Genomic DNA, 16,745 nt, shown 5'->3' on the forward strand with positions numbered 1-16,745 from the left:
TACATCCTTGCTCAGGATCTAGTGACTGACAAAACAGCCACTCTGAGCCTCTGTGCTGTGTAGGCACAGCTTGGAGCTGAGGGCTCTCAAAGATAATGAATGAGGGACTATATATTTGTCTCTGGTATCTGCCTGCATTTTCAGAATAGTTCATCTTAACTTCTTTTCTCCCTGCAGGTAATCCGCCTCTTCCTAACCCATATGGGGACACCAACCTGACCTCTCCGGTGATGCCTGTGCAGCAGCTGGTTGCAGAGATCCTGTTTGTGAGGACGAGTTACGTGAAGAAGATCATTGAGGACTGCAGCAACTCTGAGGAAACAGTGAAGCTGCTTCGCTTCAGCTGTTGGGAGAACCCTCAGTTCTCCTCCACTGTGCTCAGTGAGCTGCTCTGGCAGGTAAACCTCTAAGCCTTCTTCAAACCAACAAGATATTCAGAATTCCACAGGTTGCTTACTTATAAGTGTCTGCAAGTGCTTGTGTTTAGATTGGACATGTGTTGTCTGCAGGTGGCGTACTCGTACACCTATGAGCTGAGGCCTTACCTGGACTTGCTGCTACAAATCCTGCTCATCGAAGACTCCTGGCAAACACACAGGTCAGACTCGATCGCTAAGCGTGTGAAGTTATGATTTTAAAATTTGAATATGGTTTTAAAATTCTGCTTTGCCTCTTTTTGTGTGGAGGATTCACAATGCGCTGAAGGGCATTCCCGATGACAGAGATGGACTTTTTGACACCATCCAGCGCTCCAAGAACCACTATCAGAAACGAGCCTATCAGTGCATCAAGTGCATGGTGGCCCTTTTCAGTAACTGCTCTGTGGCTTACCAGATCTTACAGGTAAATTTGCACTCATATGGGAGCTGTTTTCTGCCACTGTTATAGACCAAAGCAAGCAAGTGGTTTCTGTCTGTTCCCAGCCTTTTCACATATCATCACTAAAATAATTCAATTAAATGTCTGTTACGTTTCTGTACAGAGTAACGGTGACCTGAAGCGAAAGTGGACGTGGGCAGTGGAGTGGTTGGGCGATGAGCTGGAGAGGAGGCCATACACAGGAAATCCACAGTACACCTACAATAACTGGTCCCCTCCTGTTCAAAGCAATGAGACCTCCAACGGATATTTCCTGGAGCGCTCTCACAGTGCACGTATGACACTGGCCAAGGCTTGTGAGCTCTGTCCTGAGGAGGTAATACCATTAACCTTGTACCGTACACACCCACAGATTCACATTAATACTATCTTGCAGTCTTAGGGAGAGATAACAGAAAAATATTGTAAGACTCAGCCTGAACTGAATGTGTATCACGTGACTTCAACACAAAAGCCCACTGAATGGTCTAACATGACCAGCAGTTAACTGCATATGTGTGTGTGTAATGGCACAACAACTAATCGAGGACTAGGTTGAGCAGAAAATTTGACATTAGTGTTGTACCATTTTCTCTATCTCTTGTAGTTACACACGAAATATGTTTTGTATTTTTAGCTTTGTAACCTGATAAAATATACAATATAAGAGTAAAATGTCTGGAATTTAAGTGCTCAGTTAAATTAAACTGAGCTTAATTAAAGTACAGTTTACCATGTTTGCCTGTTTTTCTTTTTTACATGGCTGCAGTTCACAATACACACAAATATCATTGTGTTGTTTGCACTTAAAATGCGTTACTTGTATTTTTTATGAATGGAAAATCCAGTCAAATGACACACTTCTCCTGTAATATTCCATACACAGCTCAAGTGTACTCAGGGAAGCCCAGGGAAGGTCAGTATTCCAGGCACCACGACATAAAAGAAGGAAGTGAGACAAAACCTACCAAAAGAATCAGCAGAGAAACAACAGTTTAAGCCTCCAACACATTTAACACTAGTTAAAATTGCACAGCTTTGAGTTTCTTGTAGCTTAGTCAGAGACTAGAAACACTGTGATGATGAGCCTTCATTTTTTCTTAACATTTTGCATGTATTTGTGACACAAATGTCATATAAATAAGAATGTAAGGGTAGCGTAAAAGATTTATAAAGAACTGCTGCAATTCTGTACATGTCCACATTGGGTAGGTAAAAGCAGACTGCGAGCGTAGATAATATTTAAACAAAACATTATCAGTTGTTGACAGCTGAAGTAAAAGGCAAGGTGGACTGGCCGCTGGTGAGATATGAGATGCTATGTAGTGTAACGAGCATGAGAAGTCATGTTACGCAGCTGCACACAGTGAACAGGTCTTTGTTCTCTTCCTGTCCTGCTGCCCAGTCTCAGCAGCACTGACATAGCCAGTCTTCAATCTCAGTCTAGTGCTCCTTTGCCAGTTTTTTGCTTCCTCCCCAACTCGCAGTGTGGTACGGCCAGCCACCTGCATCTCCTAGCCTCAGCTGTACTTGAGTATTCAATGGCAGTTACAGTATTTTAACTGTTAAGCTGTTGTGCTTTTATGGCTGCCGTTTTGCAGATTTGTAGATCTCAGAAGTTGCATGTTACTCTTAAAGGCATAAGCAACCACGAATGTAAAGCTGTCACTTTTTGTATTTGCATAAAATCAGCTTTAAGTTTTAATCGGTGGCTTAAAAAAAAAAAAATGAATGAAAGCTAAATTAAAAAGTTTAAAAGCACATGACGTTTCAGATACCTCACAGGTTCTGTCCATTACACCGTGCTGTAATGTTTGTGTATGTGACCTTGCCTCAGAGATAAAACTGTAAAAAGTTGAGGCTGATGTTTTTTAATATCGCATAATAAAAGTACAAATGAGCCTTGTCCTTTAAAAAAGACGCACTGAAATTACCTCAGCAGTAGAGGCTCATGTGCACCTTCTGTTAGGTCTATTTTTCATGCTCTCAGCTGTAGACACTACCCACACACACAACTCAATTTCCTAAACCTTATTTACTTGATGACACAGTAGGAAGTTTGACTTTCCCACACAATCTACTCTCTATAAAATGTCAAACTATTATACTTTGTTCAAATAGATGAGCAGATTTCCAGTTTGTGTCTTGATTTGTGATTTCAAATGTATCTCTCTTTTATTCTAGGAGCCAGATGAACAGGAAGCACCTGATGATCAAGACTCCTCCCCACCCGAGGACACCTCTCTGTATCCGCATTCTCCTGGAACAGCCCAGTTTCAGCAGGTAGTGTCTCAGAGGAAAGTTTACTGCCCGTTTATGATAACTTTGTCACCATATCCAGCCCATTATCAAAATAGAAAGTCTTGTGTCCCATACCCAAACTGGGAGCTGGTTCCACAGCAGAGGGGCCTGATCATGCAAGCCTGCAGTCTGAGAACAAAGTGCTCTTGGGATAGTATGATCCTATGAGGGGGCGTCTCCATTCAGAACTTTGGATGTGGGAGGAAGGATTTTAAGATGAAGATGGGATTTAACAGGGAGCCAGTGCAGAGAAGCCGATATGAGAGAAATGCAAACTCTCCTTCTAGTTTCTGTTTGGCAACAATTTTAGCTTAACTGCAAGCTTTTCAGGGTGCTTTTAGGACACAACCTGATACACCTGAAATAAAATTACTTTGGTATGTTTTGTCATTATATTCGGTAAATTGCCACACCACCATATACCAGACATACTGAGCTACTTCCTTTCATCAAACACCTCATCTGTCTTTGAGGTCAAGTGCAAGTAAAATGTAGACAGGAAGTGGCATGTGGCTTTACCTTGGGTGACTCTGTGGCTCACAGGGCATTTATCCTTCCTGAAGACGCATTTCTAATCATAGATCAGATATTGTTTTTTTTTTTTGTTTTTTGTTTTTTTTGTGAATAGATTTTGATTCCCGAAAGGCAGAGTAATTTCCTGTGTAGTGCATTTGCAGCAAGCAAACACCAACTGAAAAAGAACCTGTGGTGCACATGTTGATTTATTATGAAGATGTGGCTCACTGGTGTTTCAGTGGTTCAACAACAGAAATAAGATTGGTTAGTTTGGATCAGTTATCGGTCCCTGCAGCATTACACATGCCCAAAACACACAGCTGTGGGTGCATTTCATGTTTTCAGTTGAGTGTATTTCTTAAGAGATGCAAATTTTTGTTGCTGATTTTTTTTTTTTTTTTTTTTCTTCCTTCTCTCTTTCTCTTTTTTCCTCACTCTCTCCTCCTGGACAGAACAACCACCCTCATGGGCAGCCGTACACCGGGCCTGCTGCCCAGCACATGAACAACCCCCAGCGTCCCGGTCCGGCCTCTGCTCCGACCCCAGGCCCGACCCAGACCCCGACCCCTGGCCCCGGTCCCACTCCTGGAACAGGCCCGCGAGCACAAGAGAACTGGGAGGGCACAGAGGAGGTCGCCCCTGCGCCCACCTCCACCCCAGCACCCGCCCCGCCTAAGGAGTAACCTCCCCCTCCCTTCCTCTGCTGTGCCTCAAGCCTCCATCGTCCCGCTCTCTCCTCCCGCCAGGCCCCTTCTGTTTCTCTCTCTCTCTCCCTGGCCCCAGGACAGGGTAGCGCCAGGCCACTTCTCTCTCTCTCTCTCTCTCTCCCCTCTCCCTCTCCTCCCCCTGCTGCGACAGCCTGTGGGAGGAGCTCTTCCCTGACCTGAGGCCGCCTGACCGTGCAACAGGGGCCTGCTGGCGGCTGCAGAGGCGAGGGAGTGGACAAGAGTTCTAATAAAGAAAAACAAATTTACCTGGAGCTGACGATGCTGACGCGCTTGTCTACACGACAAAAAGGTGTACATAGTATGTTCATGTTTTTGACTGTTCAGATCCCCCAGGAGCATAACTCTGTGTGGTTTGCTGCTGGGAGATGTTGCAGATGTTATGAAAAACAAAATGGATATTATAAATAATAAAAATCTCTCCCCTCAACCCAAAAAAAACAAACTGTAAGAAGACAACGACTCCTCTTTGTTTTATCATCCATGCTCAGCAGTAAAAGTTTGTTCTGCCATCGGACGGTTTCTGGTCATTCACCTGTAGAAGGACGCATTGTTATTATCATATTATTCTTCTTAAACTCCTTGGCAACCTTATGACCCATGCCAATTTAACTCGCGAGCTGTGGTTGGTTTTAGTGCAAGATGTGGAATGGTTGGGTGGACTTTATGGTGTTTGGTTGATGTGAAAAAGCATTGATGCAACATTGTTCTAAAACTCATTGCCTTTCTCTTTTCTTTCTTTTTTTTTTTTTTTGGTTCTGTTAATTAATTCAATCCTTTTTGAAGCTCTAGTTAATATGCTGTAACATTTAGCATGGCTTCTCACCAGAATAGTGTAGCCCAAGGGAAGACTTGTGATCATAACAACCTAAAAACTGTTCTTAATCCACATCTCCAGAGGGGTGTTGTTACCCTTAGGATGTTTTTTTTTCCTTTTTTTTTTTTTTTTTTTTGTTTCTTTTTCTACTCATCTACCCTATTTACAAAGAGGGCGATATTTTGAACCAATGTGTGAATAAGTGGCTTTTCAATTGCACATTATAATCCTCCAACTTCACATTCGGCAGTTTCGGTGGGTTAGACAGCTTAGCTTTCATCTATAGGAACTCTGAAAAATGAACACATATGCAACAGAACTGCTGCACTGGGCTTTCTGGTGTATAATAGACTGTGTGGTTTGCTTCTGTCTCTTCAATAGAGCCTAGTTGTAGGCAGACTTTGTTGCCCATCGGCCTCCTTTCTGCCGTGGAGCTGGTCAGGTTTGGTGTCTGGCTGCGGTTCGGGATGATGTGACTGATCCTGAGCAGCAGCGAGCCCCCACCCCCCCGCCTGCCCTTACCTCCATTGAGAGTAAGTCCCACGGCAGGGTTGTACCGTAAGAATAGCGGCTGGTTAGTCATGTTGCAACTTGAGGTAACTTGTGATTATGTAGGAGTAAAAGGTAAACATCAGTAAATACTGTATTTAATTGGTAACTTGAATGCGTGTATTTTTTGGATTCATTTTTTTCTTTTTCTTTTTTCTTTTTTTTTTTTTTTTGTCTAAAACATACCAAATACTCCTGCAAATGAAAATATTCTGCCCACCGTATTATATTTAAATATTTTGCTCTTATTTTATAGAATTTATTTTGTTGTATTTCACTAAAAAAAAAAATAGAATTTGATTTAAGAGGAACATTTTTGTCCTTGTGTTATTTTTAAAGAAGATATTTGACTGTACAGAGTTCTGCGCCCTGTTTTTTGCCGACTTTTGTTTTGGCCATGGTGTGACGTTGAATTCTGGAGCTACAGTCGCGATGTGGACTTTCACTTTGTGAGGTTTTTTGTGCACAGAAATATAACAAAAAAAGCATTGCGCCCTTAGCAAATAAAGAACATGGAATCTTGCCTGCGTCTCATTTTTAATCGTTGGACAGTTCAGAACAATATTTGACTTTTTTTTTTTTTTCAATTTTTGTGTAAACTGTTGTATTGATTTGATTTGTTGCGGCAGAACTTTGAAACATACAGCTGAACTGCTCGGCTCAGATCCTGTGAAAGTGAGCCAACTGTACTCAGTACCTGGAAACAGCTCACCTAAATGGAATGCACCTGTAATCAACTACACCTGTGGTGCTCCTGCTTTGACAGGCCAACCTGACTGCTGTGAAAAAGGTCACAAGTTATGGCTGGCTGACTCAGTGATACTGCGCAGTGAGGAGACCACACTCCTGACAGAGGACGCTGTCACAGAGACGTTCACCTTTTTCATTTCCTAAATTTCATGTCAATTCCTCTCCTTGCTTCTTGGTCCCTCCCACCAGAGCTAAAAGGTAGCAATTTAAAATGTCAATTAAATATGTTTGACACAACTCCAAGTTTGATCATCTTAAATACTGAAACAACTCATGATATAAAAGGGGCTGGTTGTTTAAATAGCCCTCCTGCCGTGGTTTGTATATTCCAGCTGTGCAGTGTGGAGTTTATAATCGCTGAAGTAAAACTGTTGAATCTGTGGATTCATAAAGGCCCAGCTTAAATGAAGTCACACTTATTTGTTGAAAGTATGAATCCCACATCATAGCCGCAATTGGAGCAATAGTTTCTTTAGGTCCTTTATGAACGCTGTCAAGGATACATCTGTTTATCCTTGGTTGTGCCTCCTCTCCCTCTCTGCCCTTCAGATGCATTTTAGTAGTTAGTCCTTAAACACTGGAGACAGATTTCTGGGTCACAGGCAGAAAAGATGAGAAGGCAAAAACTGCACAGAAATAAGAAATGGCCATCGTACTTCAGCATATTAATAGATATCAATCCCTGCCCTGCTAATAAAGTGCCCTCTAGTGTTTAGACGTGATCACTACAGAACAGGAAAGATCCTTACACTTCCCAAGTGCAGTTGATTTGGAAAAAGTATTCAGACTAAAAAGACCTTCACCTGAATAAAAGATTAAGATGGGGTAGCAACTGGCAGTGACTCAACATAAATTGTATCACCAAACAGTAAACGAGCTGCTACTTATAAAGTGCCTTTCTACTCAGTTGAGTACTTGGAAGTGCTTCCTCAATCACATTTATGCAAACTCTGGGTTTAATGTCTCCAGTAACTTCATACAGATAAATATTCACTCATCGAGCTGAAGCTCGTCTCCGGTGCATTATTGGCCAAAAATATTTTTAATACTTGTGTCAAGTCAGCAGTGTCAAGATTAGATCATTTCACAGCTTCACCTTCACTGTTATTTGATTTCTTTGATTATCCAACTACTGAGTTTCACGTCACAAGAAAAACCTGATCATTTCACCACCTCACTGAAATTCTTGTCCTTATGTGCGTGGTCTCAGGAATGAAGCCAGCCAATGAACTGTTTTGAAAGATGTTTTATTATCAACACAGTCAGATTTAGTTCTCCTTCTCCTGGACGGTCTTTGTTCCGCGCAGTCTGCCTGTACGACGGGCAGCAATAAGACCGACCTTGCGACCAGCAGGTGCATCCCTCCTGATTGTTGAGGGTTTGCCGATGTGCTGATGGTTACCACCACCGAAGGGATGTTCAACAGGCTGCAGGTAGACGGGGAGAAAACACAAACAAACATCTTTAGTATGAGGACCTGCAAAGGGGACTCATCCTCTACTTTTTTCTCCCCCACTGACTTATGTACATGATCTCTATTTACAGCAAGCACACAGTCCAGGTATGAAAAACATCCTTTTGTCAGCCTCTCAGCTCTAAGAATCCAGAACCAACAATCCTCCATTAGATACATGTTCATTACACATTGAGACTTTCTGTTCACAAAGAAAAACAAACAAGCAAATGCTGCGAGATTCTCCCACCCACAGACACGCTGCAGTGTGTGAAAAGTTCTGCAGACTTGTTTGGAAACCCATTAATGTAACTATAATACCGAGTGATTAGCCATTATCTCCACCTCCTCTGAGAACAGAAAATCATCTGCATCAGTGATGACACTTTTCATGAAGCTCATTATTAAACTTTTCTAATGATTCAGTGAGAACGCTGCTCAACGTGTCCAGAATTAGACTGATTATTTCCATGACGACGCGTCTGTTTTCATCTCTCTTTCCTGTCAGTTCTCACGTCTCAGTCTTAAAGTTCTGTATGTGTTTCTACTCGTTTGGCATCACGAACAGCACAGTGATGGTACATTTATGTTCACTTACGTTCATAGCCACACCACGGACACGTGGCCAGCAGTTCCTCTTGGCCTTGTACTTGTGGTAGGCACGACCGGCCTTCAGGATGGGCTTGTCAATACGTCCACCTCCAGCAACAACACCTGTAACACAAAGGGTGGAGCGGACATGGTCAAACACTTTCTTCAGTTCAGACAAACGCACACATCCTATGCTACAGTTTCTTACCAACGACAGCTCTGTTGGCAGAGGAGATGACCTTCTTAGAGCCTGAGGGCAGCTTGACTCTGGACTTCTTGGTCTCGGGGTTGTGGGAGATGACTGTGGCGTAGTTTCCTGAAGCGCGGGCCAGCTTGCCCCTGTCACCGGGCTTCTCCTCCAGGCAGCAGATGATGGTTCCCTCAGGCATTGTGCCAACGGGCAGGACATTCCCAATGTTCAGCTGAGCTGTGGGAGAAGGGCCAAGAAGACATTCGTTAAACTTTCACCTGACAACGCAAACCCAATTTCACCAAAACAGAAAGTTAAAAAACAAAAAACTTGTCTTGTTAGCTTGACTCTCATTATGGTGGCTGCCACATTTTACTGCAGGCTGACTGAAGCCTCTAGCGAGTGTAATCAGAGATAAATAATCCCAAATAATCAGCCACTGATTATAATCCAGAATTATTCTGCTCCTTTCAGGCATGTTATTAACAAGCTAAAGAACATGCAGCAATTCAATTAAAACTAACATTGAGACTGAAAATTATCATTAAGGCATCACATGACATCTTCTCCATCAACTGCAAACTGCAAATGGAACTGAGATTTATGATTTTTAGACCACAAAAAATATTTAAGAATACAGTTGAAGCTAGAAAATGTGCTCCTCTGTTATTTAATAAGCATGCACTGCATGCTGTCAACCCCACTCTGATCTCATTAAAGTCTAACTTCATTCCCCTGTGTGACAGGCTGAGAGGGGTGAGGAATGTGGGAGTCACCCACAGTGACATCCTCTGGCCAGGTAGTGACAGAAATGCAGGGCAGTTCTGCTACAGAGGAGGTTCCCCCACACCAGAACCTCTGATGTAGACATCAGTGAGGCTGAGGGCCGCAAAGTCCTGAGCAATATCAGAATCGAGCTGCTGGCTCCAAACTCAACATCTGAATCCAGAGCTCTCTGGACCAAAGCACTGGAAATGCATGAGAGTGACTGTCCTTCCATCTCCTGCTACCAAACCTGTCCTGTGGTGCTGGTCAGCTGTACAATGCACAAGTGTGGACCATGGAACTAAAACCTAAAAATACTAAATTGAGAGTCAACTAATGAGATTCTCTCAGCAGATATTTAAAAAAAAAATAAAAATCACAGACTATCAGTTTAACTGTCAGCACTGGGTCTGCAACATGGAGCCAAAATCAACCCATGAAATGACCATTTTTATTCGCGTAGAAAGAAATCACAACACAAAAAACAAAGTACTGTAATATCACTTGGATTACATCCACAAAAGAAAGCATCTATAATAACGCCCTACAAAATCTTTACTCTCTGGTGTGTGACAATGAAAAGTGTGAAGATAGAAAAAACCATTTGTTTCCAGGACTTTTCCAAACCAGCAAAGTGCAGAAAACATTTGGGAAGCTTCCTGTTTTGTCACTGTGTTGCATATTCTATCAACTGTTATGCTTCCTATTATCATTAATCCTCTAAGCCACTTTTTAGCAGGCAACAGTCAAATCTTATTGTACCTGGCTCTCTGTAACTACTGCCAACACTCGTTAAAGAGGGAAAGGCGGCTCACTCTTAACAGGAAGTTTAAAATGAGCACTCTGAGGCAGCTTGTGTTAAAGACAGAGGTCCCAATTCTCTACTTAGGGTTATGAAATAGCCTGGGTGATGGATGAAAATCTAGAAACAGCTCAGTGTCTTACCCTTCTTGCCGCAGTAGATGAACTGTCCGGTGTGGATGCCCTCAGCGGCGATGAAGAGCTCCGTCCTCTTCTTGAACCGGTATGGATCACGGAAGACCACTTTGGCCAGGGGGGCGCCACGGCCGGGGTCATGAATAATGTCCTGGCAGAAGGGGGGGAAAAAACAATCACAAATGCGTCCACCTCTCGCCATCGACCACAACACCTCCGATCTGTCATCACGTTACCTTCACAATCCCCTTGATGTAACCATGGCGTTCAGCGAAGTCGACATGACGGAGTTTAGCTGCACCTTTCCTGTGCTTGACATGGGCTTTGAACACGGAGCCCGCACCTTTTCTCTGTCCCCTGATCACACGTCCCATCGTGTACTGAAACACACAAAAGCTTTTAAGAGAACGTTGCATTTTAAAGCTAGTTTATCATCTAATAGAGGATAAAAATGCAACCCTGCCTCTCCATCAGGCCAAAATAGAGAGGAAAAAACCTGCTAATTGTTTCCCAGCAGAACCTGTTACAATTTCTAAAGATAAAGCTCCTTCAAAGGGCACAGCCTGAACTGAAAAGTTTTAAAGCAAACACATAAACTACTAGTGGTAAAACCCCATTATTAGAACTGGAACTGGAGGCTGTAATAAGCTTTTAAAGGTTTAAGACAAGAAGACATTTGCCGGCTTTATACCAATGCTAGCATTGGTATAAAGTTTAATTAATTTCTCCTTCATAGAAACTTAAACATACAGCTTATGTGACGGTGTATCGGGGCTGAGATCCTGCAGAAAGCAGATAAATATAGAAATAAGTTTCTCATACTCTTAGTACCAGAAACCTATTTCTATATTTACAACAGCTAAGAGTCTTAGCTGTCGTTAGCCCAGCACGCTAGCTTCGGTTAACTGTTTGTTCAGGTGTAACACACACTTCATTTATTCCAACATGTACACAGTTATATACAAATTTAATTATTTAGAGCTTCTCAAATTTGCTCGTAGGCTGCCGGCCTTTTAGCTACTAGCACACCGCTGTTAGTGCGCCATGTCACCCAACAGCGACGTATAAGCACGAAAAAAATCTCAAAAACAAAAATCTGTCGTTAAAATGCTCGTTAGGTCTTAGTCTTATATGCTTGCTCCGCATTTAGAAATGTATTTTTAAATTGGATGACCCAATAAAATCAGGATTTAAAGCAGATTTTGAGGACGGACATCAAAAAGTAGCTCTCATACCTAAACTCCGTTGACGGAAAGAGGAAGTACAAAGGAAAAGACAAGGTTTTCTTCCGGAGAAATCACCGTGGGGGCCGATGGGAAATGTAGGTCATCTTTTTCTTTCAAATTGATTGAAAGAGTCCCAGCGGAATAAGATAAGAATAAACTCAGAGCTGTTTAAACTGATTAAAAACGAGGATATTTTGAACACTCGATGTGTTTAATAACGGGAGCACAATCTCAGCATAAACAGGACTACAGAATAAATAATTATTCCATGAACTCTACTTGGAAGGAATTTGGCTTACATGCATAATTTTAATATTTTTTCCCACAAATAAGTTTTAAATGTTGAATGATAGAAAAAAAAAACAAGTTAAATAAATGACAATATTAAATTCATTCTTGGCTATATTTGTATTTATTCAGCTATTTATACTGGTTGGGTTTAGAGCCTATAGTGAGTTTCTTTCTAAATGTAACCTGTCACTTATACCAACAGGGGTGTTTGCATCTTTGCCAATTGATACAATGACATTTATAGACACAGATGCATTTGCTAACAGGATATTAGCTGGAGGAGAAATAAAAATTATTGATTATTAATTATTTATATGAAAGATTACTGCAGAAGCATGGGTTCAAGTCCACCCTGGGCCTTTCATTTCCTATATGTTATTTTTCCTCTGCTGTCCTGCTAAAATTAGAAGAATTCTTCTTGAAATCAAGAATATGACACTTGCACTCAAAAAATAACCGACAAACTGAGAGTGTAGGAATGAAGTAACTCCAGGAGATGGCAGTAAGACAACAACAAAGGGATTTTTAAAGGACGCACACAGAAGCACCTCTGTACAGAGCTGTGAAGAGAATTTTGGCCCATGTTAAATGATGTTAATATTATTTAGTGAAATGAACAGAAAAGCTGTAGTGTGAGCCCACTATTTGTTTGTATTAGCTTTCTCCCTCCATATCCAGCCTTGCTTACTGTTTTATTTTGCCCTCTGTCCTTCTGCAAAAGAGTGAAACATTGTTTGTTTTCTGGAAGCCCTGATGGAGAGAAGAAATACATTTATGAACACTTACTGACGCTCTTGCTCCCAACAACAAAAAGTTGGGAGAGATTTAACAGATTAATCTGGCCCTGAAACTACTCCAGTAAATGTTCCCTTCATGGTCCTGAAGAGATGGTCCATTTTGGTGCCTGAGGTGAGTTGAAGGTCCAGCATGTGATCAGTCATTTAATACGCTACTAATAAGCTACTGGGATGCAACAATGCTGATAATCTTAAAAATGTACGGCTTCAAGTAAATGGTATACTAACAGATGATATAAGTAAAATTGTTAATATGTTCAATTGACAAATTAACAATGCATGTCAAACATCCTGATATCTCATACAATTCTTTAGATGTTAGTAAACCAGTATTTACTATACAAGAAATCTCTGTCACTGATGTAATAAAAATGATAGCGTCTCTAAAAGGCTCAAAGGCTAGAGACATATTTGGCTTGACAAGTTATTTTTTCAAGCTTCATAAAGAGGCACTTGCAAGTCCAATTGCACAAATAATTAACCAATCCTTTAAATATGGAGTAGTACCATCAACATGGAAGATTGCTAGGGTTATCCCAGTGTTTAAGTCTGGAGACAAAACAAATCCAGAGAATTACTGTCCTATAAATATTTTGCCAATCATTTCAAAAATTGCAGAGAAATGGGTTGCTGCACAGTTAGCAGAGCATTTAATTAACAGCCCAACTTCTCTCCATCCCATGCAGTTTGGGTTTAGAAAGTATCACTCCACAGAGACAGCGACCTGCTATTTTCTGGAAAATCTAAAACTTCATCTAGATCAGGGCGGCTTTGTGGGTGCTGTGTTCCTTGACCTGAAACGTGCTTTTGACACCGTCAATCACAATGTCCTTCTTGTTAAATTGACTCATTTTAATTTCTCTAATAGTGCCCTCTGCTGGATGAAATCATATCTGTCTGGCAGAAAACAAGCAGTACAAATGGAAAATTCACAATCTACCTTTCTAACCTGCTCAGCTGGAGTCCCACGAGGCTCAATACTGGGACCAATATTATTTAGCTTATATGTTAATTATTTACCCAATGTCTGCAAAACTGCAAAAATACAATTATATGCGGATGATACTGTACTGTATGTTCATGCGAAAACAAAAAATGAAGCTGCTGCAGTACTTTCTGACGCCATGACACCAATATGTCACTGGCTAAAGGACTTCGGTTTACATCTTAACATTATAAAAACAGTTTGTATGCTTTTTTCTCGGCTGCCAGCAGATAGCGAGCAACCATCTGTGTTGGTCAATGGAGAGACATTGGAAGTGGTTGATCAATTTAAATACCTTGGAGTAGTTTTTGATTCCAATTTAAATTTTAAGCATCATGTAAAGAGAATTTCAACCATAATTAAACTTAATCTGTCAAACTTCAAACATATAAGACCTTCTCTGACAACAGAATCAGCAAAGACTTATGATATTCAGTCATATAGCTTACTGTTATACTACATGGTCTCACACTTCAGAGACCATTTTGAAGCCCTTAAAGTCTCTTTTTAAGAAAACACTGAAAATTCTCGACAAAAAGCCTTTACAGTATCATTGTTGTAACATCATAAGCAAGTACAATATTTTGGATTTTGATAGTTATCAGATTGCTTTATTTTTAAAGTTTTAAATGGACTTGCTCCCCCTCCTTTAATGTATTTTATAAGCAAAAAAACAAGCAAAAACACAAGAGCACTGACCAGAGGCGATTGTAATGTACAGTGGCGCAGGACAAAATTTGGCCAAACAGTGGTGTCCATTAGAGGCACACAGTTGTGGAACACACTGCCAGCTCATATCAGGACCTGTGGCACCTACTCTAGTTTTAAAGACTCTTTGAAACATTGGCTGAAAACTAACTGGAGGTGCAGTCATATGTAGATTACTTTATTTTGTTGGGGTGTCTTATCTTTACTGTAATTTTGTGTTGTTTGTGTTATGTGTGTATCTCTGCTCTTTATTTTGTTGGATGTTTTTTGGTCTTACCTGCCTTAGGACAACGGATGAAAATTAGCTTTTGTGCTAACTCCGGCATATTTACATTGATGCTCATTGCAGACATGTTGATTAATATGCATTGTCCTAATTTAAATAAATGAAATGAAATACAAACATTATCCATCCATCCATCCATCCATCCATCCATCCATCCATTTTCTTTATTTAATTTAAACCTCTATTTAAATCCAGGCAAATAGATTGAGAACAATTTCTTATTTACAACTGTGGCCTGGCAAAAGGCAAAGTAAAAGTAAAACATCTACAAACATCCTTAAGAACATTTTTCAAATGGCTCTTAAAAATGGGAACTGAAACAAACGTAGTCCTTTTCAATGTTTTCTGAAACAAGTTCCAGTCATTCAGAGCAGCAAAAGCAAACACCATCAAGCCTAAATGAGACTTGGTCCTCGGAGTCTTTAACAATAAATGTTGTGAAGAACGAGTGTTGTATCTTGTAACTGCAGTAACTGACATAGGTATGAAGGTGAAAAACCAGAATGGTCTTATAAATGAGAGTAAACCAGTAAATATTTCGGCGAGTATGTAAGGAAGGCCATTTAACCGGAGAATAAAGCTGACAATGAAAAGAAGCATTTGTGACAAAGTAAACTGCAGAATGATAAATTGTATCCACCTTATGAAGAGTCCCTTTACATGCATGTCTATACACTAAATTGCCATAATCAAATAAAGGAAGGATTGTTTTTTCAACAATGTTACATTTTGCAGCCAAGGTAAATGAAGAACAATTTCTGTACAAGTAACTAAATCTCGGTTTGACCTTTGATTGCAATACATTAATATGATGTGAAAGAGATAAAGCAGGATCAAACCATATTCCTAAGTATTTATAAGCTGTTACTGTTCTATAGTGTCACCCTCTATAGTGATAAAATTCACTGAGGGTGAGGAGGCCCCATTCCCATGACCAAACCACATGACTTTGGTTTTCTTAACATTTAAAAACAAATTCAGCTCAGGCCAGCTGTATTACATGGAAGGCATGAGGAAGTGACTTTACAACCTCATCAGCAGTGGGACCGGTTGCATATAAAATGGCATCATCAGCATACAGATGGATTGAAGCCCCAGTGACAGATTGTGGAATATCATTAATAAATATTGAAAAAAAGTGTTGGACCAAGAACTGAGCCCTGAGGCACACCACGCTTATCTGGGGCCGAGTTGTGGGGGCAGCATCCTAAGCAGAGAAGCCCAGACCTCCCTCTCCCTAACCACCTCTACCATCTCATCCGGGGGACCCCAAGGTATTTCAGCCAAGAGATGTAATCTCTCCAGCATGTCCTGGGTCTGCCCCTGGTTCTTCTCCTGGTAGGACATGCCCAGAACACCTCACCTAAGAGGCGCCCAGGATGCATCCTAGTCAAATGCCCAAACCACCTCAACTGGCTCCTTTCGATGCAGAGGAGCAGTGGCTCTACTTTGAGTCCCTGCTGAATGGCTAATACAAACATGAGTCATGCATATTTTAATTACAGAACAGCCAATTTTGATATCTAAACCCGATGAGAATGTGTCCCCACACACCTGAGTGTTTTTATCTAGCTTTCCCTGACACGTAGTGGACACTGAGAGAAGATATGTGGTATATGAGGAATATGTTTGAAAAGAAAACAAAAGAATTAAATAAGGTGTGCAGTGTTAAAAAAAAAATGCAATTTCAAAAGAATTTTTGTGGAGACACTTTACAGGATCAGTAAAATACTGTGATAAACAACTATAAATAAAATGAGTTCTAAACATTCATGAAGCGATGAGGTCATGAGTTAGTTCTTCCTATATCCTCTCGTCCTGCTGTACATACTGACAGAAACCACTTTTGAATTTACTTTTTGGATTTATTTATTCATATAAAGATGACAAAAATAACAATAATAATACAATTCAATAGTACAAATTTATAAATTGTAGTGTTAAAACCTTAACGAGTAAAAAGTTTAAAACGTTAACAAGTAAAAAAATTCAAAAGTTCAC

General features: G+C 40.8%; 2 protein-coding genes across 13 annotated transcripts in view; one reads left to right on the plus strand and one right to left on the minus strand.

The window, feature by feature from the left end:
• usp9 (ubiquitin specific peptidase 9) overlaps window positions 1–6,289 on the plus strand; it is a 37,675-nt gene extending 31,386 nt beyond the window's left edge. For 9 of the 11 annotated variants that reach the window (XM_030757569.1, XM_030757562.1, XM_030757571.1 and 6 more), the window contains 7 exons: window positions 178–398; window positions 510–598; window positions 687–843; window positions 983–1,195; window positions 1,745–1,774; window positions 3,043–3,141; window positions 4,128–6,289. In XM_030757569.1, the coding sequence (XP_030613429.1) occupies window positions 178–398; window positions 510–598; window positions 687–843; window positions 983–1,195; window positions 1,745–1,774; window positions 3,043–3,141; window positions 4,128–4,358 (1,040 nt within the window). In that variant the 3' untranslated portion in view covers window positions 4,359–6,289. The remainder of the gene's footprint in view (window positions 1–177; window positions 399–509; window positions 599–686; window positions 844–982; window positions 1,196–1,744; window positions 1,775–3,042; window positions 3,142–4,127) is intronic. The other 2 variants (XM_030757570.1, XM_030757573.1) reach the window with 1 other exon arrangement.
• Window positions 6,290–7,747: 1,458 nt separating this feature from the next.
• rpl8 (ribosomal protein L8) lies at window positions 7,748–11,791 on the minus strand. Of its 2 annotated transcripts, XM_030758672.1 has the most exons (6): window positions 11,687–11,791; window positions 10,688–10,831; window positions 10,461–10,602; window positions 8,769–8,987; window positions 8,568–8,683; window positions 7,748–7,943 (listed from the first exon to the last, which is right to left on the minus strand). In XM_030758672.1, exons 2-6 carry the CDS (start codon window positions 10,823–10,825, stop codon window positions 7,785–7,787), a joined length of 774 nt encoding a protein of 257 aa, XP_030614532.1. In that variant the 5' UTR covers window positions 10,826–10,831; window positions 11,687–11,791; the 3' UTR covers window positions 7,748–7,784. The 2 variants fall into 2 exon arrangements, with proteins under 2 accessions (XP_030614532.1, XP_030614531.1); XM_030758671.1 differs by lacking the exon at window positions 11,687–11,791 and having other exon boundaries at window positions 10,688–10,858.
• Between the last annotated feature and the right edge of the window lie 4,954 nt (window positions 11,792–16,745).

The sequence above is a fragment of the Archocentrus centrarchus genome, chromosome 21 (genome assembly GCF_007364275.1).
Source record: "Archocentrus centrarchus isolate MPI-CPG fArcCen1 chromosome 21, fArcCen1, whole genome shotgun sequence".
Lineage (NCBI taxonomy): Eukaryota > Metazoa > Chordata > Actinopteri > Cichliformes > Cichlidae > Archocentrus > Archocentrus centrarchus.

Bases quoted from the DNA above. Each gene is read 5' to 3' on its own strand.
- rpl8 (XM_030758672.1), bottom strand. From the start codon at position 10,825: ATGGGACGTGTGATCAGGGGACAGAGAAAAGGTGCGGGCTCCGTGTTC. The intron at 8,988-10,460 runs GTAAGACACTGA...CTTCTCCCACAG, and splicing joins CATCTACTGCGGCAAGAAGG to CTCAGCTGAACATTGGGAAT. The intron at 7,944-8,567 runs GTAAGTGAACAT...GTCTACCTGCAG, and splicing joins TCCGTGGTGTGGCTATGAAC to CCTGTTGAACATCCCTTCGG.